The following is a 24,878-nucleotide window of genomic DNA, read 5'->3' as shown; positions in this document are numbered from 1 at the left end:
ACTTCAGTAACACTGTAAGTACACTTTTACAAATTTTAAGTAAAGGTGTTGCAAGCAAAAATGAATACTTTCAATCTGAATGTCCCAATGCCCAAAAAGCATTGGCACAACTGAGTCATAGGAGCCACAGAACAAAATCAAGTGGCAATCCAATATGAACCACTTCCAGTACATACCGGACCACCTATATTTCATGTATGATTTTTACCTTGCCAGTAAGAATATAAGTGCATTCATCTGAAAGCATAAGATTATTAGCAGTGTGACAATCACCAAGATTTACTTTTGGCAAGTTTTTCAAAACTTACTCTAAGCACATTGTTTCATGTCTTAAGAAGAACTGTAACATAAATAGCTACATAATTTCAACTTTGACTCTGAAAACAAAATTACCTAAGTTTTTTTTTTAAGAATACCTAGTAGAATTTATTAAATTTACTGAAATAAAAGACAAATTCTTCTGGATGAAGTCTTCATATATTTATTAATAATTTTATATAACAATGTCTAGTTATGAATTACATAAGAACACTGTGTGGATATGGTTTAAATTTCACATTGTAAGTATTTTGCTTCTATATATTTCTATGCATTTTGTCTACGTTACCCCAGGACAGTTTTAAGCTTTAGAGTTGAGATTACTCTAAGATTACCAAAAAAGCTCTCTTACTTAATCATTTTTACATGTGTTTCATTTTTAAAAACTCCTTGATTTTTGGATGAAGATGAAAAGGTATATATTAGATTAGGAAAAACACTTCGATTAATAATTCTTCATTTTTCCTTCTACAAGTAATTATAAATTATATATAAAAATCAAAACAGCAAAACAAATCTAATATTGACTTAATATTTAAAACAGTTACCAACATCTTGTGTAAGCGGAATGCTGTTGAGTACAATTAATTAGAAAATATGGTGCAAATAGTAACATAACATCATTTAAAATGTGCTGATATCACAGCATGTTTTAAATTGTTTATAATGACATATTTACTTGTCATTTCTCCTACGGAGAATAAAGAAGAGCAAAGTGAATTTTTTTTTCTACCACACTGTTCTGCCAAACTACATATGGCTTACTATGCTGGGTACAATTCACAGAACACCATGATAGCATAGGGACCCTGACAAACAATAGATATTACAGGGAGTGTGACTATGAGAAGGGCCCAGAAACTGTCTCTCATTAATTGTTCTGTTTGATTAGGGAAATGGAAGGACAAAGGAAACACATTGGGTGCTTTTAATATTCAAAGGATCCCCTAGAGAAAACAGAGAACAGGTCTCTTCTTAGCTCAGGGAATTAACCTAAGCAACATAGCCAGGGCAAAATGCACACAGATGAAAAGCAAACTGAGCACTTCAGTGATGAATATATGGGCTCCTGAACTGTGGAGATCGTTGTTACAGGAATAACTGAACCTTAGAGACACCAGCAAATGAGGAGTTCATGCTCTCTGCCCCTCCTTTTCATTCTCAAAGTCTGTGGTTCTTATACATGCAGTCATTAAGAAAGTTGATGGGACTGAGGGTTCATGCAGTTATTTACTTGCAAACATCTTAAAGTCACCCTTTAAGGGATAACTTTAATACTTTGAAAAGAGTTTTCTGATAATTCTTTGCATTTGGAAAGGAGACACTCGGGCAAACCCAGATGGTGTCAGATGCTCCTGGAACACCACAGAGATCACTCCTTTTTAGGATGGGGCATAGGTTTACACAGTTACACCTCCAACTCTTCACCCCAGATTAAATGAAAAAAAAAAAAAAACAAAACCAAAAACAAAAACAGGCAAACAAAAAACCTCCCAGTGATCTGAGTGTAACAGAAATCAAATGCTAATCGATCACATTAAGTTGAAAGAAATCAAAATGTCCACATCTTGGATGATTTTCTGGGGAACATCATTATTGTAAATAAGTGGATCACCAGGTGAAATTTTTATTTTGTGCAACTTGAATAATTTTTGCAGTTGTTTTACATGATCAGAAATAGGATACTTAAAAATGCTTTGTGCCCCTAGCAAATTCTTATGCTTGTAAAAAACAAAAAACAACAACAAAAGACAAAAAGGAGTTTGTACTATAAGATTTTTTAAAGACATGTATGCTTATTATTTTTGAGAGATGATTTTTGCATAATTTTCAAGCAAGACAATGTACAGAGAAACCTTCTTAACAGGAGGTATGGTACAAAAAAATCTTCTGTGGCTTGCCTGGAACAACTCCCATAGCCTTGTGCAAGCTGAGGGAGAAGGAGGTAGCTGCTGCCAGCCAGCCTACTGCTCTCTCCTCCATGGCTTAGGTCAATGTACTCTCCCCTGGAGTTAATCTAATGCTTTCATCAATACTAATGCCTTGTGTCCAGAGTGAATTTCATGAGACAGCAAAGAGAGATTTATTCCCTCAATCTTATAACATTAAGACTACTGAATCAAGTCCTCCTTTATCTTACTTACCTTAGACACATATTCTCATTACTCACAATAAGGACACAGGTATTTAATATAGAAATAAATGAATAACAGGGAAGGAATGACAAACCACAATACATTTCATAACAGCACAGGAAAACAAACATATACTGATGAATCAGGCATTTGCTTATCAAGGAGGCATCTACCTCTCACTATGGAAACCTTAGGAAAATGGAAAATAAAAAGCACCAAGAAGGACAGAATGTAAAAGGAGTCTGTGTGACTGCTTCCAAAACAAAGAAAAGGCAGGAGAAAAGAAAATTGAATGTGCCCATAAAAGCTACATAAAGTGGGACTCTCACTTGAAAAACTTAAGATAAACTCCAGCACACCTTGTGCGTTGTACATGCTGATAGAAGGGTTGTTACAGACCGCCGGTTCCCCAAGCAATGTATTATAGGGATTGTTAGTACCATGCGGACGAAGCAGTGCATTGCTTATAAGATGATTAGCCATGGCTCCTGGAGCAGCCCCATAGAAAGACAGAGAAAAAAAAAAAAAAGGTCAATCAGGCAAATATGCTTGATAAAAAGAAAGGAAACATTTAGAATGACAACAGTTGACATAGCCCTGATTACAGGCAGGCAGATAAATAGACTTAAAAAAATATGCCACTGGCACACACATTTCAATGATGCACATATTTGAGTAAATGGGAAAGAATTTACAGTGTTGATTAAGCCACATTTAGGGCGCTATCTTTCCCAAGGTGTATGCAAGAATATATTCCCATGCTTGTAAAAACTGAAATCGAAATTAAAAAATAATAACTCAAATATTGCCATCCATACAAACAAAACACAAAGCTAAAGCCAGAAAAGGAAAAGGTTACAATGCTGAAAGAAAGCTAAAATTAAACAAGTACATCCCCTCATTCACAGAAACCATTGAGGTTTTCTTTTTTCATCAAAGTTTTGAAAAAGAATAAAATGCAACAAATAAGATTTAACACTCATTTGGAGAGAGTTGTTGATACAACAGAAGAATTGCTTAAAATTCTATGAAAATTACTTAAATTGGAATAAAATAAACTTCGGTTACTCATTAGTACACCATAAGAAGCATACTAATCTGGTGATCTAAAAATATTACAAAAATCACATGGTTATTAATTTTAAATAAAATATCAACCTCATGGTATTAAGGAATACACACACACACACACACACACACACACACACAGTCACACATATATATTTTCCATTTTCCAACTAGTTGTTCAAACAGCATTCTAAAGTAACAAAATTTTATATGTTTGTGAGCAGATATTCTTAGTGTCTAGCATATTAGCACTACTATGAGGCAACCTGAGGTCTACCATACCAATGACCCAAAATGGAAAAGAGAAGAGGAATAATTATATTAAATATACTTGGACCATCTATGAAAATGATAGATTGTAATGTATGTCAGATGAAGGGGGTATTGTGATTGAGGAAACACAAACACAAAACATATCATATCACATAGGTATATGTGAGAATGAACATATGAGCTATATTAATATGAACTAATTAAATAAGAGAAAGAACATACAAGCTGTAGACTGGGAGAATATATATAATACAACCTAATTAAACATGAGAATGAACATAATTATACACAATACAAACCATAGACCTGGAGAATATATTTTTTCACACGTCTAGGACTATTTGTCATTCTAAACCATAGAAAAGCATTTCAGAAGCTCACCATTAGGAAGCAAATAAAAATCAATATTAAAACCAAACAAAATCCAGTTGGAAACAAGTAGATAATTGTAAATAGACTTTTCATAGAAAAGATGCACAGGTACTAAGTAAGTTCACAAAAGAACTGTGATTCTCCATAAGGGAATGTGTAAAATGAAAAGGGCCTCAACAGAGAATATAGGGCAAGGAAGCAGTGTAAAATAACAGTTACTCTCAACAACAGTTTGGTGGCTTCTTATTAAATGAAAAGTCACCATGTCATCTGGCAACTGCATTCTTGGACACTGATTCGGGAGTAACTGAAATTCACAGTTTCATTTGTAAGTGAAAATTCACAGCAGCTGTATTTCTAATAGCTCCAAACAGGAAAGAGACTGAATTTCTTTCAGCTGATGGATATGTTAGTCAAATAGTCTGTCAAATATCTTGTTATGGAAGGCTATTAAACAATCAAAACAACAACAACAACAACAAAACAATCATTGTACATTTTAAAAACTAGCCAAATCTCTAAAGATTGTATTAGAAGAGGAAAGTGACACCTCAAATGGACTATGTAATTCCATTTATACAAAGTGTTCACACACACACACACACACACATAAATCTTGTAAAAGGAGAACAGATGAGTGGTTGCTAAGGATCAAAGCTAGAAAGAGGAGGCAAGTGAATGTGGTCACAAGAACATATTCTGCGTCATAGAAATAGGAAACTCTTCTGCATATTGACTGTGATAGTGGAAGCATGACTACTTTTGGATAAAACTGCACTCAACAAACATACAAACACAATTAGCTACAAATAAAGCTGATGAAATCTGATCAAGTTTGGCAGAGCATTGAAGATCAATATGCTGGTTGTGATTCTCAGTTTCAGAAGACACTGGCATACATGATAGCTCCACATTGTTTTATACAATTACATACAGATCTATAATTACCTCCTAATAAAAGTCAGCTAGATTGAGTTAGCAACAAAAAAACTTTTTTTCCCACACATAGGAAGTATTTTAAAAGCAACAAGGGGACATTTGGTAATAGTAGTGTTAATGTTTTTTTAAATCATAAATCTTTGTCTGATTAGATACTGGTAAACCTACAAATAGGTTAGCCACAAAAGTGAGGAACTGAAAAAATTAGCCTGTGGCCTGACAATGCCCTAAAGTGGTAAATATCAGATCTTTCAGTAAATAAGTCATTGTCTTTTGTACATGCTGCATGGTATTTGCACCGAACTCAATAAGTTGTTTCACTAGTAAGTACTCACAATTTACTGGCGGAAGTTATCTATATATTCATTTAAATCCTCATCAAGAAATTTGAGGTCTTTGATCAGTCACATAATAGGTCCATCAGAATGTTACTTTTCAATAAAGAACTATACATATGGGGCATTAATTCTTTAAAAGTAAAAAACAATTTATTACAGTGTTTTTAAGACAAAAATGGAAAGTTCTAAAGCTAAGATATTTATGTTTTATTTTTTATATGTTTATAATTGTTTGACATGGGTTTAATCTATAAAACATTTTTGTGGCAAATTGTATGTAAATAATGTCTACTACAGCATATATTTTATTCCATCACTTTCAAGTCAAGAGGATCAAATAATTACCCTTTATAATTACTCTAAATAAGTATTTAAATAAAAAAGGCCATAGTGTAAAATGAACTAATGTCAAAACCTTAAAAATAGAAAAATACTCAAAATATTTATGTCCCTTCAAATATAAAAAAGGGTAAAAATTTTTTCTTGTATCTCTATACTTTCCTCACATATTATCTAACAGGAATTAATTGGAAAATAAATGAGGCATGGGAGTTATCACACAATTTATTAGCTTTATATAACTTAAGAGGTAAAATGAGAGCTTAGAGATGATTCAGTTGAGAAAGTACTAGTCACAAAAACACAAGGACATGACTTTGACCCTCAATCACCCAAGTGAGAGGCCAAGTGTGGTGGAGAGTAGGTAGCCTTAGCACCACGGAAGTGGAACAGAAGGTTTTTGTCTGCAGCTCCCTGCTCTGTCGTGCTAAATCAGTAAACTCTGGGATCAATCAGAAACCCAGTCCCAAAATGAGCTCTGAAATAATATACATGCAAATAATACTAAATAGACTCAGCAGGATGTATTTATATATACATTTAAGGGTATACATGACCACACACATACACACACACACACACACACACACACACACACTCATATACTGCACACATAGCACAAATGAATATAAAATGTCAAATATCCCTTTGACCTATAGCAAAGGTATCTTCTGTATTAATAGAAAAAGAATTGGTACAATAAATTACAAACAAGTTTGAGAGAGTTCTGTACAAATAAGAAGCTGATGGTTCAATGTTTTAGGTTTTTTTTTGGATTATTGTTCATCTTACAAGAAATCTCAGAATACAAGGGGAAAATGATAAATATTAAAAAAGAAAGAACTTCTGAATGAATTCTAGTGAAGCTATTAAAGTTTTTTTTTTTTTTCAGATAATCCCTCTGCTTGTGCCTTTCCCAGAATAACATTCCATTTCAGTTCTCCGGGTATTTTATTTGATTTTATTTTTTTTAAATTCTGGAGTGTACTTTCAAAGCACTTCAGACAGTGCGGCTATGAATATAGGAAGACAAGCTGAGTTCTAAAGTTGATTTTCATCTCATTTCATTTGATTTCTTTTATATCTATTTTTACTCAAGTCCTGTAAGGGAGAAAGGCTGGCCACACTTGCTGAAATGCTTTCAGGTATTAAGATAAATATTACTGCATAAAACAAAATTCGGTCTCAGCCACTTGACTGTTGAGAAGACTTTCTCAGACTTTGGAGACATCAGAATTCAGCCACTAGTCACAAGTCACAAGGAATGACATACATCTGTCATAGGAGATTCATCTACTCATTATACTACAATCACAAATACATGTGAAAATAACTAAATACTCTTGAATAAAAGTGTACATTAGTCTTTATTCTGAGAACCAGGAGCTCTTTTCCTGATAAAATGAACAGAATTACTATCTACAATTCAGTTTTCGTTTTTCTTGTCCTTGGCCTCCTATAGTTTATGCAGCATTTGAGACCGCTAGTTATCCACAAGTTGAGTATTACTTCAAGTGAGGGCCTCAGCGGTAAGAACAAGAGCAGGTAATAGCACATGATGACTGACTATTTCACAAACAGTGTAAAGACAGAGATTACGCTGGGAATGTGTTGCTACAGAAGAGACAGAAACTATGTTAGTAATCAAATCATCACTTTTCTCTGGATACATCTGATGTAAAAAAAAAAAAAAAATCACCTCTTCAAAGCTGTTTGGTGTTTAGAGCCACCCTACTGGGTCCTATTTATTAACCAGCATTCCTTTAAGGGAGCCATCCTTTATGAAATATGATTACCTCATTCTTACAGCCTGCACTCACATGGGGTAAGCAATTATACTTTTGAGTGGTAGCATTGACTGTGCAGAGAGAAACAAACACAAAAAACAAATTCAGCTTGTGGCCCAGTCTTGAACTGTTTTGGTGAAAAGCTGCACAGAACCTGTTGTCTTCCATTTTGGGGTGCAAAGGTACTTCTCTCTTTTCTCTGGTGATGCCCTGTCCTGTACCATCTCTGGTACAGCCTGTTCTGTTTGCTTCTGGCTGTTTCCCCAATTGATGGAGGTCACTTTGAATTCTGAAACTGTGCTCCAGGAATCTGTCTACCTTGTCTCTTCCTCTTTCCTGGAACTGACTTCTGATTTGTAAACTTCCCTTCTGGCAGCTGTGAAATCGCTGACGACATCCAAGAAGTTCAATGTTTACAGACCATCTGTCACTGTTTTTTAGCTGAAAAGTTAAGCTTACCAGTTAGTTTGGAGACACAAATAAGTTGGTCTTTGTGAGAATGGGAGATGGCTAACTGTGTGAAAAACTGTTTAAGTGGTGCTTCACTTTTTTACACTGTGATGTAAACTCCTGGGAAACTAGATGCTGAAGTTCTCCTAAATGCTGTATATGAAGTGTGTAGAGCTCAGTAAAAAAAGACAACAAAAATACCCTATGCTTAACAAATGAAAAACTTAATGTCTAAGAGTAGTGAAATCAATTTTGAATAGTTTTTTAAAAGGGTAATTTATTTTTATGCGTATGAATGTTTGTCTGTATGTAAACATGAACATAACATGTACATCATAAGCATATTTGGTTCCTGCAAAAGACAGAAGTCATCAGACTTCCTGGACCTGGAGTTATAGGCCACCATGAGCCACCATATATGGGTGCCAGGACCAAGCCTGGTTTATCTGCAAGATCAGCAAGTTCTCTTAACCACGGAGTCATCTCTCTATCACCAATTTGGAATAATTTTTAAAGTGTTCCCATTGGCGAATTTCTCATGACATTTTCTTGTTTGCTTCTAATACAACACTGAATACACTCACTACTGAAGTTGTTCAGGAAGAAATAAGCAATTACGGAATTATTTGTAGTGAAAAAATGTTCCTTAAATGCTAATTTTGGTAGTTAACAACAATGTCCCCAAACAAAGAAAAACAAAGTAGCTGCCACAAATCAAAGGGAAAAGAAAAAGCTGAAATTAGACTAAAAATGAAGTAGCTATCTAAAATATCCATGTGTTAATCTGAATTCTGGTCATCACCTCCTCATACCTGTACACTTGCAGAAGTGAGATTTAGTTGTCCAGTAAGATAAGAAAAGGATTTAAGGTTGAATTTCAACATATTCATAGTAACCCAGAAAGAGCTACTCCCTGGGCCTTTTATTTCTGATGTAAGACTGATGCATAGAAATAGGATTTTCATGTTGTATGTTGAACAGCTCAGAGAAGCTGCTCTTGAGAGTTATTTAGACAATCAGTCTAAATTGAAACCCTCGGAGAAGACAGTTATTTAAAAAGGGCACCTCATGTCTTTCTTCATGAATACCTGCAGGTTGAGACTGATAACGACTTTTGAATGAGTGAACTTCAAATGGTAGAATAGTAAACCCTGTCATTTCAATAGGCAGTTTGCCCACAAAACATATTACCTCTTTCCTTCTGGCAGTGGAATGAGTGTTCTGATATCGGGACACCTGGATGACAGTATAACCTGGGCTGCTCAGTGTGACGATTATGACTGAGACTGGAAATCTAAGATAGATCAGTGTGCTTTCAAACTGTGAAGTCAAAGACAGATCTGAGACAAGATGAAAGTCTGGATCTAACTCTAATGTCTATTTTATCATTCAGAGAAATATTTCAAACAGTATTTCTTCTTGACAGCAAGCTAACAAAAGTATACTGATAAGCCCTGAAAATAATTTGATTGCTTTTCTCTATTGTGCCTCACACTTCCTAGTTTAATGTGCTTATATTGTTATTTGATCACCAAATTTGGATGGCCAAAAATTTTGTGACTTAAAGTTTAATGATTCAATAAAATAGGAGATTATAGCTCCTCCTTAGGAACCACAGAACAATAAACCTGAGTGTTCAACCTCTTATTATTTACAGAGGGATGGTGAATATTCTGTTTATCCTAATCAGTTTCATCATGATAATTCTTTTCCTTAATTCATCCTCCATTCTGTTCTTTGTGATTCTATCTTGTTTGAACATACAGTTTTGGGATTCAAGGTCACACATGACACTTGTAATCTCACTTGTAAATAATTCAATCAAGTAATAATCAAGCATTTCTAGGATCCCTTCCAACTAAACAAGGTTTCAACAGAATTTTATTTTCATCCTTCTATGAGTTCACTAATTTTCTTCCACCTACTTTGCAATTATTTTATATTAAGCAATATAAAATAGTTAAATAAAAATGTAAGACAGTAGATTTTTACAGAGTCTTTGAAAACCACAGAGAAACAACTCAAAGATATTGTCTACTTTTAATATTTTGTTTCCTCCCATTACTTTTCTTTATAAAAAAATAGTAACTGTACCCTTATCTCCCCCTCCCACAAGAAGACAATGTGATCATTAACCATTTCCGTCTTATATGGAATAGATACTCATACATTCAAGATGAAGCCATTTATTAAAACAACTAATGCAATCTATCCTACTCCCTTAAAAATTGTGTAAAATAAAAAACAGCATAAGCTCCTATTTTTAATGTTTTACTTCAAACATTGAATGAAGTTACAAAGTGTCAAAGAAGCAATATTTTGTTGAAAGTCAAGAGCTCATTTGTCACTTTTTCTAAAGTCATAAATTGAACACCTGACATCTTGATTTATCACACTGTGAACTTTTAATAGCCAACAAGTTTGCTATTAAATTTTAATCAACCTGCCTATTAAATTTCATTCAAATGGTTTGGAGATACTTCAGCTTCTTTTAATAGCTAATTCATTTGCTGGCAATCTATTAAGATGGATTTCAATGACACATTTCCCAAGTACAGAATGGCTTATTGTTACTTCGATATAAAATGAAGGACTTTGAATGCCCAATTGCAGTCTCTTCCTTAATATTGCAATTCATAGCTTTGGGTTAGGACATGAGCAATCACCTGTCTCAGACCTTTTACTTTGCCTTAATTGGTTTATGTACATACCAGTAAGGTTTTCTGTAACTGATGTTTAGAAGTCACGTTCATGGGTCAATGTGTGCATTGCTTCTACATTACAACTCAACACTAGAACGATGTCAGATGTGTTCTTATCAGCTCACATACCCTGGAGCAATACAGTGTGTCAAATTCTTGCTGACACTCAGTAATGTCAGGATTGCATTTTGGTTCCTCCTGTCACTGCTGTCCTCTCTAATCCGTATTGTGCGACATGTTTCTGACCATAGAGTTTGTTTTCCTAAACTGCTTTTTTTTTACTCTGTTTGTTTTGGTTTTGGTATTTTTGTCTTTGCTTCTGAATTATTGAATTTTATTTATTGGTATGATTATCCCTTATATATTCAGGGCACTAATATCTTTTATATATACTATTTGTGCTTTTTTCACATACCTCTTTTATATACACTACTTTTGTTTTGTTTTGTTTTAATTTTAAGACAACCCATGCTTTCTTCTAAGTATTTTAAAATTCAGGTTTATTTTTTTCATTTGTTATTTCCTCCATGTTATCAGATGCAACAGACTGAGCATGTTGCTGATTAAGGAACTGATGTGTTAGATATTTAGTGATGGCTTCAAAAACTAATAGGAAAAATTGTGTTGCAGAGTCTGGTGACTTAAGCCAACAGTGGTGGGATTCAAACTAGGAATTCTCCATGAAAATTGTTCACAACAGAGGAAGCAGCTGCTCTTAGATATTATGAACCTATGTTCCTTTTGGGTCTTCCCTTTGGTTTTGTTTCAGTTAATTTCATTACTGCCAAGATGAAGTGTCACTGGTAGTCTTTTGTTTTGGACACCTCACTGATGAGATAACAGTGTGTCCATCCATGCCAGCCAGTCATTCACTCCTAAACCTCATGTTTTGTGGTCAAAGTGCATATTTATGTGTTCTATTTAGCTGGAAATGATGGCCAAGCACTTACAAAAGAGCATCCTGAGGCTGACTTTTCTGAACCACAGAAAATGGCAGGAAGCCTGAGTTCCTTTTTAATAAAAATAACTTAGTAAAAAAATATACTTGATTCTAGTATTGATACATAACTGATTCATTTTTCTGGAAATCAAATTCTCGATAATCTACAAATTGCATGTAGTTAATCACAAAGATTTAACTTTAATTTTCATATTTTGGTCATTTTTTCCAAATAAAACTTCTGAACCAGTGAAACTATGATTTCTTAGTAACATAAAACAGTTTATCTAGATCAAGAACACAAGGCTTTCAGTATAATTCACTATTTTTGACATTTAAAAATATTATGTAACACATAAAAATCACATTCAAAAGGCCCACTATGAATGAAATTTGAACTATCTAACTGAAAGCAATAAAATATATGTCTGAAAAAAAAATGGAAGGTTTTCTCTTGTATGTGGATTCTGGCTTTTAATGAACCACATTTTTAGGATGAAAAATTGTGGGAAAAAAACGTGATGAAAACCATCAGAGAATCTATCAAACATATACTTGGTATACTGAAAGTAAGATTAAACTAGTATAAGCCTTTGTTTATATTTTAATAGAGTTACTTTAATTGAATGTGGCATAATTATGACAACTTTTACTTTTTCTAATAAGTTGTTTTCCTAAACATATGTCATCTTTCACATGTTAACTTGTGATATGATAGAGTTAATTCCTATTTACTTCAAAATTATGTCTAGTTGCCATATTACATAATTTAAAAATAAAAGTCACTTAGAAATAGATTCATGAAAAAAATATTTATTGTAATTTGGGGAAATCAGAGGCCTCTGAGAGAAAATAGGTCTGGAACCATATTCTGTCCTGGCTTTTGCCTGTCTTCCTTTGTTTTTTCTAGGTGCCATTGAAGTGACCAGCTCTCCTCTCTCTGGTGACTTTTCAGAATGCCGAGGTCTGTCAGGGGCTTGAAATCAATGGAGCTGGTTTACTTTGCATGGCAAACTCTGAAACCATGAAGCAAAATAAATCTCCATTGTTCCTTTGGGATGTTTCACTACAACAATGAAAAGTTAACATAGAACTTAAGGGCTTATTGTTTCCTTTAAATAAAAACATGCCTCCATTTCCTATGCTGCAATCTCCACCTAGCTCTAAAAACAACAACAACAACAACAACAACAACAAAAACTCAATACTGAAACAAAAAAAACCCAAATTATGCCATTAGAAAATTATATTAAATGTAGTCACATTTCAAAGTAAAGAGTATATGGAACACTTATTTAACAATTTGCCAGATTGTAGTTTACTATAGGAGAGGAATAGATAAGGCAGAAAGCTGATTAGCCATTCATAGAGAACTCTTTGTAAAGGGATCTATGAACTCTTTAAGTATAATAATAACAATAGCAAATTCAAGTTGTTCACTATGGTACAATTTTTCCATGAGACTAGATTATATGAAGGAGCTAATCACACGGCAAAGATGAAAAAGAGTGGACGGAGTTCTGGGAAACTGCTCAGAAACACTTTCTTGCTTCTGCCAAATTAAAACCAATAGGGTTACCCCTAGGATGAAAAAGATATACACTGTGTTTCCTTTTGCCAGTGGAGGGGTATTCATTCCTATCATTTTTGACACTAAGCTAGGAATCACAGTAATACCATGACTCCTATTTGATTCAGTTCCTCATATTTGAAATCTGTACTTATGTTGCACTTGGTTATTTTTCTAACAGAAAATTGTTTTCTAACAGGGAATTCTTTTTTTTAATTTTATTTAAATTTAAAAAATCTTATTTTACATACCAATCCCAGATCCCTCTCCCTCTCATCCTCCCAATGCCTCCCACCAACCCTCCATCCCACCCCCCCATCCACTCCCCAAGGAGAGTGAGGCCTTTCACAGGGGATCATCAAAGTCTATCACATCAGTTGGGACAGGACCTACACCCTTCCCTGGTGTGTCTAGGCTGAGAGACTATCCCTCCATAGGGATTGGGCTCCTAAAGTCCATTCCTGCACTAAGGATAAATACTGGTTCTACTGTCAGAGGTCCTATAGACTGCCCTGGCCTCCCCACTGACACCCACGTTCAGGGGGCCTGGTTCAGTCCTAGGCTGGTTCCCTGGCTGTCAGAATGGGATCCATGTTCTCCCCCTGGTCAAGTCAGTTGTTTCTGTGGGTTTCCCCAGTGTGGTCTTGACCCCTTTGCTCATCATTCCTCCCTCTCTACAACTGGATACCAGGAGTTTGGCTCAGTGTTTAACTGTTCTTTATCTTATTGCCCCTGTTTTGGCTTTCATTGATGACATATACAAAGGAAGAAATTGATACAGAAATCCCCATAGGAGTAACAGAAATGACAAAGGTCCTAGAATAAGTACAATAGTAGAAAAGCCGACCTGTGTCCCAGCATATTTATTTGCTCCTCATTATGCTTGCTCATAACAAAAACTAGGTGATGCATTCAGCTCCAATTCATAATGCTATGCTACCAGGATAAGCAGATTATTAAATCGTTTTGAAAACTTCCAATGTAGATGTCAGATTATATTAGGAGCTGGTTAATATTTACAGCAAGTGATTTTATAATCCTTCAGAACAGTAAGGCTTTGGGGCAGTATTGCTTATTTTATGTACATATATCACATCATATTTATTGATATTAATAAAGTGCACTGAGTGCATGTGCTGTTTTACCCTCATAACTTTAACTTATATAAATCATTAATCACAGCCAAACACCCCTTACATTTGTTCATTTGCATTCCCTCTAAAAGCATAAAAACAAAATATGTTTAGAAGCCTGAATATTAATGAGGCAGCAGGTGATTTATTATGAACTTGCTTCTGCTTCAGTGGCCAACCTCCTGAGAAAGACAATAGGGGCTCTGAGAAGACATGAGTTAAAAACAGGTCTAGTCACATCCCTGCTCGGCTATAAACTGGTTATTTAGCTGGGCTGTCTGAATTGAACTAGTGTTCCCCATGCTCCTGGCGGGTAGGGTAGGGTTTGGTAAGTAAACAGAAGACAGTGTCTGCCTATATCTTGATATAAGGGAGGAAAAAGTACATCATATTTATTTGGCTGATACTAAAATATAGCTCCGAAGCAAAACAGAAAACAGGAATAGTTAGATGTAATTTACATTTTTTTCTAATTTTGAATAGACAATTCAGCATGATTATATATTTATTCATTTTATTTATTTATTTGGCTATACTCCAGCTAGCATCATCTTAGGCAAATTATCACTATCTGTTTTACTTGACATTTAGGGAACTGACTCATTCATTCCATCTTTTTCTGGATAATAAAAAGGAAAGGAACCCTGAGCAGTAAACAGTGAATTTTAAAGTCTGGTTCCTTGAGACACTGGTAAGAATCTGTTTTCATTCCATTTAGATCCTTATTCCATGGACTCTGAGAGACTAAGTCCTTTGCCAGAAGTCACTGAATTAAACTGTGTAATTCTTAGTAGTATTGTGTATGGCTACACAATTGAGTCAGGACTTGCAAATGCCAGTCTCTCCCCCCGCCTCGTCCCCCGTGGCAATCTCTCCCCATTTCATCAACAATGCTGCTAGCAGGTCAGGTCAGGCCAGCTTTTAAAATGTAGGTAGCTGTGTTCTTACAAGTCTATGAACATAGGTTGTCACAGATCATCATAACTCTACTGCCTACACAGATGTATTAAGAATTTTTTGTAGATTGATACAATACTAATTCTGGAAATAAAAATCTAGCTATATCAATAAGTAAGTGCTACACATGTAAAGAACATCCTTTTAACATGAAACAATTCAATAAATTCAATATAGCTTAGATAACTGCAGTCTTTCTACTCAGACCTCCATACCTAGCATTTAGATTGCATGAATGTGTGTGGCAGGCTGACAAAAGAGATAGTAAAGTAAGGGAGAAATAAAAGCCTAGAACACTAGCCAAGTCATTCCTCTGGGAAAAAACTTTTTTCTAATTCAGAAGAACTATGTTTTTTGAAATTACTGCTGGCTAGGGTTGATGTTGAGACACCCACCACATTGGCGGAGCTAGATTGAAAACCTTGGTTGTAAACAAAAGTCTGAACTCAATTAATTAAATAGAAAGAAAACTAAATGTAATTTTAATACTTGTGATAACATAAACTTAATAAAATCTAATTTCTGAATGTTAATTTCTATTTAGACCCAGATAAAAATCTTTGGATTAAACTCAAGTTTCAATTACTGTTGATCATATTATCTTACAATTGTTCAAGATGAGATTTTCTGAACAGAGATGACAAGAAGGAGGTATGAATGAAAAAGATGGCTATACTACCTTCCTACTAGTGCCAGAATACAGAGGTGAAAAGAAAAAAGATTTATTTGTATATAGTCTGGGAGGAGTTGGGATTGAGTACAGCCATAGCCTTCCAACAAAATAGTAAATATTTAAGCAAAGCAGTAAATAGCCTCTAGCTGACAGTCAAGTTTGTGGACAGGCCGGCTTCACTCAAAGTTACATTTGGCTGAAACTCTACATTCACCATACAGCTTGTCTAAAGATTCCTTTCCCAGTTGGGATAGTGCCATCAGAAATGGTATTTTGGTAGTGCTCCTGGCTACAGGAACTGCAGAGCCTCCTGGGTAAGTAACACAATGTCAAGCACATGGGGAAAAAAAAAAAAAAAAAAAAAAAAAAAAAACCTTTGGAAATGTCTAGGTAATATTTATGGAAAAAATTCATGAATACAGATAGTTGTTTTTTTTTTTAAGACTGAAGGCTAAACAGACTTGGGAAGAGAATACATAAAATTTTACCCTGAAAATTGCCAATTAAGTTTTCAGGGTTTTATATAGAACCTAAGAATAAAGTCCAAATAGCAATCAAGTTTACTATACTGGGAAATCTAAAATGATAATTTGATATAGTCAATATGTACAATGCAACAAGTTTATTCAGAAAAGAATATCTCAGATGGGAAAACAAGGAAATCAAAATACCAACAAGAACCAGTAAAAGTGTCTCTGCCCTGTATGACAGATTCTTAACAAATCCTGAGATTGTCTGAAAGGACATAGGTTAAGACATACAAAAGAAATGATACTCCTCTGATATACTGAGCAGTAATATGATTGGAAAGAAAACCTAAATTAAAAATAAAAATTTCTTAAACCATAGCTTGTAGTTTCTAAGGGTCAGTACTCTTAAAGTAAAAAAAAAAAAAAAAAAAAAAAACAAGATGTGGATATAGAATTTCTAAATTGTATAGTTGAACCTAAGAATGAATGGGAAGTTAGAATATATGAAGATGCAAAGATGTAGTATCTAAGATGTTTATTTTAATGATAGAGGATATAATCTGTAGAGTGCACAGATGTGATTCATTATATTGCTGGGGTGACTGACGTGTTTATCTGAAAATATGAATCTTGGATGTCACATACCTAAATATGTTACACACGTCTGAATGCAGGGAAGATATGATCCTGGGGAATAAGACAAGATTAAAGAACGAGGTTAAAGACTATCTTTAGAGATATAATTTGAAGAAATAAAAATTTTAAGTATTCTAATCATTTGAGATTTTAAAAAATCAATGGGATGAACTGGGGAAATCTTCTGAGGCTCTATTCCTAGTTCAGATGTTATTTGGCAGTTGACTGCTATGGGGGCAAGGAGGAGCCACTTCTCGTTAAGAGTGTGGCCACTTGAAGGATGTTCTGTGCCCCTAAGGATTACCCCATACCCATGAGCATATGGTCAGCATTACTTGAACTCTGTAACTTAAAATAATAAAAATAAATAAATAATCTGAAGACATGAACTTAGATAAGGAAGATGTGATAGGTGGTCTTGAGTGAGAGAGGAATGAGGGATCTGACTGAAATACATGGTATACATGTATGAAATTTTCAAAGAAAATAGATGAGAATAAAATAGAGTTCCTCAGCTGGCATATTTAGGGGTGTGTATGTCACAGGAAAATTAACACAGGAAATGAAGAAAGCCCTGTGACTTCAGAACCACTAATATTGCAAATAAAAGGAGAATATATATTTTGGAAAAGGATCACAACCTGAACACATGTCAAATCAAACACTAATTTCCACCCTTTCCCTAGTTCGTTACTGAATTAAATTATTCATGTTACATGAATTTTAGACTCTGAAACTAACAGCTTCCTTAGATATCTCCAGAATAGGAATCTGAATGAACAGACTAACATATAAAAATCAGTCAGTACAAAATATGTTCACGGGCTGAAGAGATGGCTCAGAGGTTAAAGGCTAGGCTCACAACCAAAATATTTTCACTTCCTTTAAATTTATTTCAAATTGGCCCAGTCATACTCAGATCATTGTATTCAAACTGATGAAATTTGAGGGGATTAGCAGCAAGGAAATAAAAATTGATATTATGTAATATGTTTGTGTTTAATGTCATAAAATAGCTTATTAAAGCATTTATTACTAAACTTATATAGCATGGTAACTTTACATTAAATCTGATTACCACACTAGACAAAAAAATTAATTCTCATAGTGTATTCATCCTCACAATAGGCCAAAAGACTGGCATATTCAAATCCTATTGTCTAAACCTTTCTAAACAAAAAATGCTTCTATGGATGCTGGGACCTCTGGAATTTAGACACATTGGCAGGATCTTATACTGATAAAGCTATTTTTCTTTGTAGAATCAAACTGCAAAACCTCTACAGATGGCATTATTTAACAGCAAATAACATTGGTCACACAGGTAGCAAATTAATTTCAAGGCCAATGAAGTATGAATGATGATTTAGAGAATAAAGTAAGAAAATATGATGTTTCTGTAAATTTTCATGGAGAAAATATGAGCATCATATTGAAAATGAAACTTCTTGAGAGGAATGTTCCAAATGAGCTTAATCTAGCAAATAAAAATTTGGTAATGTAAGAAATAAGACTGTAAGCTTTAATGCCTTTTCTTGTATTTAGATGAATATTTCATTCACCATTTTTACTTATCATAAAGCAATACAGATAATTTAAAGTCATCACTAGTTACAGTTTTTTTTTATCTCAGTGACTCAAATAAACCCAAACTTCAACAAGATTAGAGTAAACCATGCATGTTGGGATCAAACTCAGCTTGCATACCATTTGTCCTAGCATTTAATTTGTAACTCTTCAAATATAAGGTCATTTAGTGATCTAGCAGAATAGCTGTATAATCTGTTTCTAAGTAGCACTATAAAACAGGCTGAAAACAGACTGATCAATTTGTCTGACATTAAGACAAGAATAACAATGTTAGTAACAAAAATAATTTTCTCCATAAAATTGACAGCTTCCCAGATAAAACTGTATTGTATGTCCTTTCCAACACTCACTTCAAACTGTATTCACTTGTTTCTATGGCAGCAAAGTTATTTCTGATCTCTCTTTTCTTTTCTGTCTCTCTCTCTCCTGTCCTCTCCCATCACCTCTCTCTCTTTGCCTCTCTCTGTCTCTGTCTCTCTCTTTCACACACACACATACTGAATACACACCCACATGCACATGTAAACGAGAGAGAGAGAGAGAGAGAGAGAGAGAGAGAGAGAGAGAGAGAGAAACAGAGAGATACATTGATTCTCACAAACAAAATGACAAATTATGTTAACTTGATTTCAACATTTACATGTTCATCTTGGAGCATCTCATCCACAAATGTTACAAGAACAAAACATTATAAACATTATTTTCACTCTAGAATTTTAAATATCCAAGATTGTCTGGATATATGTTTTGACACTAAGGTTAATTTTACCTTATCTTGCCTCAACTATGTATTAGACAGTACATTTTTTCTTTCACAAACATGATAAAATTGCCTTATACCTAAGACAATTGGGAATCTATGATGCTTAGCAGACTATACAGCCACATAATTGCCCATTTTCACTGCTTCTAATGAGGCCTAACATCTCACCAGTTTATAGCAGTGGCAGCTGATTAGGAAAAATAAGTTCCTCATCTGATAATCTCTCTCAGAAAAGATTTCCTAAAAATTCATTGTTAGAAATTTCTAAGAATAGTGAAATCCAATGCTGCACTCACCAGGGTTCATACCCTTACAACATTTCTAGTACATAGAGGAGAGGTCAGAACATGTATGTGTAGCAATGCATTTAAGAACTTCCTACATTCTTCAGAAAAGTAATAATTATGAAACATCATTCCTAACTACCTCTGTTGAGTGATGCAGAGCTGTTTATGTCTCCAGTGATGAAGGACGACTCTGACTGCTTTCTGACAGTGTCATTCCACATTCTCCGAATTCGGCTCTGAATTGAGAAGGAAGGAGACAAACTCATGAGAAAGTGACTGTTCACACTCCTTTTAAAGTTTTCTTTCAAAGTTATTTGAGGTCTCTGTCCCTAGCATCTAGCAAAGAAACATTTCTACACACTTACAATGCAGTGGAATGAGAACATCAGAAATAAAATTAGTGATTCTCTTTTCTTGTCATTAGGTATTTTCATAGATGCTCATGCCATAACAACTAAAACTGTCCATAGAGAGCAAAGGCAAATTACTATACCAGTGTAATCAAGTTAAACACAGAGATACTCCAGAAAACTATAGTTTCAAAAGTTCAGCAAATTAAAAGTTCAGATCTCACAAGAATCTGGTAACAAAAGAACACAGAATACTATTGAAATGCTACTGAAGGTACATTTTCCAGAAGTTTTTCAAGGAGACCAATGACATTTCAGAGATTACCTACCTCCTGACTTTTCTTTTGAGGAGTTAAAAGTAGATCTCTCAGCTGTATTCATCACTGCACGGTAGGAAGCTTTATAGATACCTGAACAGTCTTCCATTGTGATTTCTATTTCTAAATTAAATATCTAAGAGGCAGATCACTGACAAAGAAAGTTTTAGTCCTGGGGAGATGTTGTCTCTTTTATTGTGTTTTGCTATTTTGATTAAATTAGATATCAAAAAATATTGATCTTCTGGGGAGGAAGCAACATAGTTCCAAAGGCTGTTCCCAAGATGAAAAGGTTAAGAAACTTGGTTGCTACTAATAGTGAACCAAAACTCACAAGCTGGCCATGTTCCAACTATATTTGAATAGTAGGGGTAGTTAATCTTAGAATATCTGGCAATTACATAAGTCTTAAACTATTTTGAAAAGTATTCCAACATATTGACTTATAACACATATTTCTCTCAGATTGAAATACAGACACATGCATACACAGCAAAACTCAGTATCATCGATGACAACAGGGTATGTCTTAGAATAGGGAGGTGAAAGACAAAACTATACCATATCCATACAATAAGATACAACTTTACAGAAAGAATAAAGGACATACTGTTGAAGAAGAGACAATGAGAATAAGTCAATGAAATTATAAAATTCAGAATTTGTTGAGAGGCTTACAGATACTTTAAGGAAATGCCACACGGGGGAGAAAACACACCAGGGACATTTTGTTTCCCAATCTGAATACTGGCTCAACAGGTGTTCATTCATTTAATATATTCCACAATTTCATATTAATCACACACATTCCTTTATTTTTAAAGTGTTATATCTTAAAAGGTAAATATATCTAATTGCAATAAATAAATGATGAAAGATAAATAACAAAACAATCACAGGTTGATCAAAGTGAGTAGAACATTGCCCTGTTCCAAAGTATAAAATCTCCCTGTATATAATCCTATAAATTGATGTTGGCCTGATTCCCATATTATTAAACTTTTGTAAGTAAGTACCTGGAAGTGATTCTGATTCTTTGTTTTGCCAGTCATGTCCCGCCAAAACTACAGTGTCTATATAGTATTTGTTACATATGGTGGATAATATCTTATCTCTTCTTTTTCTATGCCACCTCTTCAGCTTTTCAAAATACTCAAAATAAAATCTAAAATTGCAATCACAATACTTTGTGATGTATCTCTTATGCTTTCCCATGGCTTCATCCCACATACATCTTCATAATGTTACGTTCTCCCAAGCTCTCTGAGGAATTGGTTAGCTTTCTACTGTTCTTTTCTTTCCTGAATTTTCCAGTTTCCTTGGCCTCAAGTGTCACATACTAAAGTCTTCTCTCACCTTGAATTGTGTTTTCCTGAAATCCCTTCTTTGATAGAGAATACTGCTTAGATGTTGAGATAAATATCAACCTCAAAAATTTTTTTTCTCCATGACTGACTCTGTGAATCCATCTGGGAACTTCACATTATCATTTCATTTCTCTCTCCAGCAGCTTTCAAACCTGATTTTAGTTGTGGTTTGGTAGTTAATAAATTCTTGTCAATCAACATGAGAATTAAAGTTATAGAATATAAGGGAAGTTACCTTTTAACCATTTTATCCCAAGAGTTTGAAAGATTTATGGCACCATACAGGAAGCACTTAGTATTTTAAATTTAAAAATAAAATACCTAGAAATTATTATGTTACAGGGTCTCTGATACAATATGCCACAATTTTTTTCATTTATAATGTTGAAAATTTTAACATTTTCTTACAAAAAGTCACAGTTAATACTGAAACATTTATTTGCTTTTAAAAGGATTTGGGGGATTAATTTTTATTTATGGGGGAGTTTTGCTTGTATGAATGTCTGTGCACCACATGCATGCAGTGTCTGTGGGGGCCAGTAGAGGAGACCAGATGCCCTGGAACTGGAGTTACAGATGGCTGTTCCATGCCATGTAGGTGCTGGGCATCAAACACAGAGGAGCAGTGAGAACTCCTTAACTCCTGAGATATCCCCCACCATCATTTTTTGTTTTACTCTGACAGAATGTAAGAACCTATCACTTATGTAAAGTCATATTGCCATGACTAACAAAACTTAGCATTATATGATATATAAAAATAATATAGAACTGTGTTATAAACTGCAAAGGTGTAACAAATATACATCTTGAAATATATGTGACATTCTACCCTGTAATAGGGACACTGAGAAATCACAGTAACCATCAATTTATTGAACACCTACAATTATTCTAAGTAACATTAACTTAATCAAGACAGACTAAGCCACTACTACTATTGCTACCATTTTACACATGGGAAAAACTGAGAAAAGCATATTAAAACTTTGTTGTGACTAAAAGAACAGGTAAATACCTGTAACCCTAGCACTTGGAAAGCTGAGGAAATAGGGTCTCAATTTGTGGACCACATAATGAGACTCTATATAATAAAAGGAAAGGAACAATAAGAAAAAATAATTTTTTAAAATATCATGTCTGATAAATAGTAGGACCAGGGTTCAATCAAACCAAGGTGTTCTCTTCCACGAAATTACTTAACTGCATTGCCTGATCTCAGTCTTCAGAAGTATTGTTAAATATCTAATCAGTCTGTTATAATCCAACTGAAACTTTTGAACATTATATGTTCCTAATGATATTTGTCAATAAATTGACCAGAGAGTGATAGGTAATGAGCTAGTACTGTGGAATGCAGGGAATGCAGGCTGAGTCCAATCAGGCCGGCCCACATGCAGACTATCAGACATTTTAATTTAAAGGCTGTTGAAACTGTTACTGTAAAAAGAGGGAGGGACAGGAGTTACTCAGTAGGAATAAAGTCACAATTCATTAGATGGGGATGCTGCTTAAAGCATCATCCCGATTTGTCCTTATTTTAATGTTCATATTCACGTGTCTGATGTACAGACTGAAAGATCTAAACTCACAAATATCTGCCCACCTGAGTGAGCACATCTTTAAACCCCTACTTTGTGACTCTGAAACCTCAGAAAGTTATGAAAGCAACAGATTACATTTAAAGTGCTAATGATTACACAGTATGCCTGGACTAAGTTTTATGATTTGTGGTTATTAAGATATTTAAGATAGACTGATAAATTTTGAAAGTTATAGGGTACTTGTTAAAGTTTAGTGGGGATTATATTAGATTGATATTAGGCCTATGGTTTTATTTGCAAAATAAAAGTCCATTAAGTTTGAAGATAGTGTTTATGATCCACTTTGATTTATGAGTTCCAGAGCTAGCAAGGTCTTTGGATCTCAGTCACTTGATATGGTTAAAATAACCAAGTGTTTCATTTGTAAATGAAAATTTTAAGATGAAAAGAATCGGGTTTGTTAAGATATAAAAAGAATTGTTTACATAAACTTAATTTATCAAGCTTTGTAAATAAATTCAATGATTAAAGACATTTGCTGGAATTGTAGATTGGAGGTACACTGTTTGCCCATCATGTGCAAGAGCCTTGGTTTAATGTATAACACTACAATAATAGTAATAATAAGAAGAAGAACAGAGAATGCTTCATTTAAACTGTACTTATTATTATCTACTTAATTTAAACTTCATAGGAAAAATCTAGACATTATCATATTTGCTACTGATTCATGGAAGATGAGTTTGCCAGTCCCAATACAAATTCACTCATGACTCACACAATCATACATTGTGGTCTTGGGAAATGGCAGTCACTTTACCTAAAAGCTTATAATGTGTGCTTAGTCAGGGACAATTTAGCAATGTGTCCTACTGAACTTGGGGGGATGCCATAGACCATTAATGCCAAAGACGGTTTGGTGGTGTTCTTTTTTTGGTTTTTCGAGACAGGGTTTCTCTGTGTAGCTTTGGAGCCTATCCTGGCACTCGCTCTGGAGACCTGGATGGCCTTGAACTCAGAGATCTGCCTGCCTCTGCCTATTGAGTGCTGGGATTAAAGGTGGTATTCTTAAACACACTGGATCATTCAATTTTCAAGCACATCCATTATGTGAACTACAATTTTTCCCCAAACGTCATATTTTGCAACTTTTTTCTTTTACATTTTTACTTTATTTATGAGGGAGTTTTGGTTATATATACACCTGTACACATGTATACAGTACCTGTCAAGGTCAGTATGGGGTTTGAGATCCCTTGGGACTGTGAACCATATGTGAGTGCTGGAAATCAAACCTGGGTCTTCGGAAAAAACATCCAGTACTCTTAACAGGGGAACTAGTCTTTCCACTCTCATATATCACTTATTTATGTTTTTATGGTATATAGCTGAGAAATATTATATCCATTAAAGTATCTAAGACATTTGTGGATCATATGTATAAAATATAACTTTCTGTAAATTTCAGTTCTAGTAGCAAATTTCTAACTCTGTTTGCTATGGCCATTATTTGCCATAAGCAATGTGAATTTAGACTGTACATTTCACAATCTAAACATT

General features: G+C 34.3%; 1 protein-coding gene across 11 annotated transcripts in view; it reads right to left on the bottom strand.

The window, feature by feature from the left end:
* The window catches only part of Adgrl3 (adhesion G protein-coupled receptor L3), a 446,202-nt gene that overhangs the window by 31,746 nt on the left and 389,578 nt on the right, over positions 1–24,878 (bottom strand). For all 11 annotated transcript variants that reach the window (XM_035452601.1, XM_035452599.1, XM_035452600.1 and 8 more), the window contains one exon: positions 19,880–19,976. In XM_035452601.1, the coding sequence (XP_035308492.1) occupies positions 19,880–19,976 (97 nt within the window). The remainder of the gene's footprint in view (positions 1–19,879; positions 19,977–24,878) is intronic.

The sequence above is a fragment of the Cricetulus griseus genome, assembly GCF_003668045.3.
Source record: "Cricetulus griseus strain 17A/GY chromosome 1 unlocalized genomic scaffold, alternate assembly CriGri-PICRH-1.0 chr1_1, whole genome shotgun sequence".
NCBI classification, from domain to species: Eukaryota; Metazoa; Chordata; class Mammalia; order Rodentia; family Cricetidae; genus Cricetulus; species Cricetulus griseus.
Note: the sequence above shows the minus strand (reverse complement) of the source record. Positions and strands in the feature narration are given on the sequence as shown.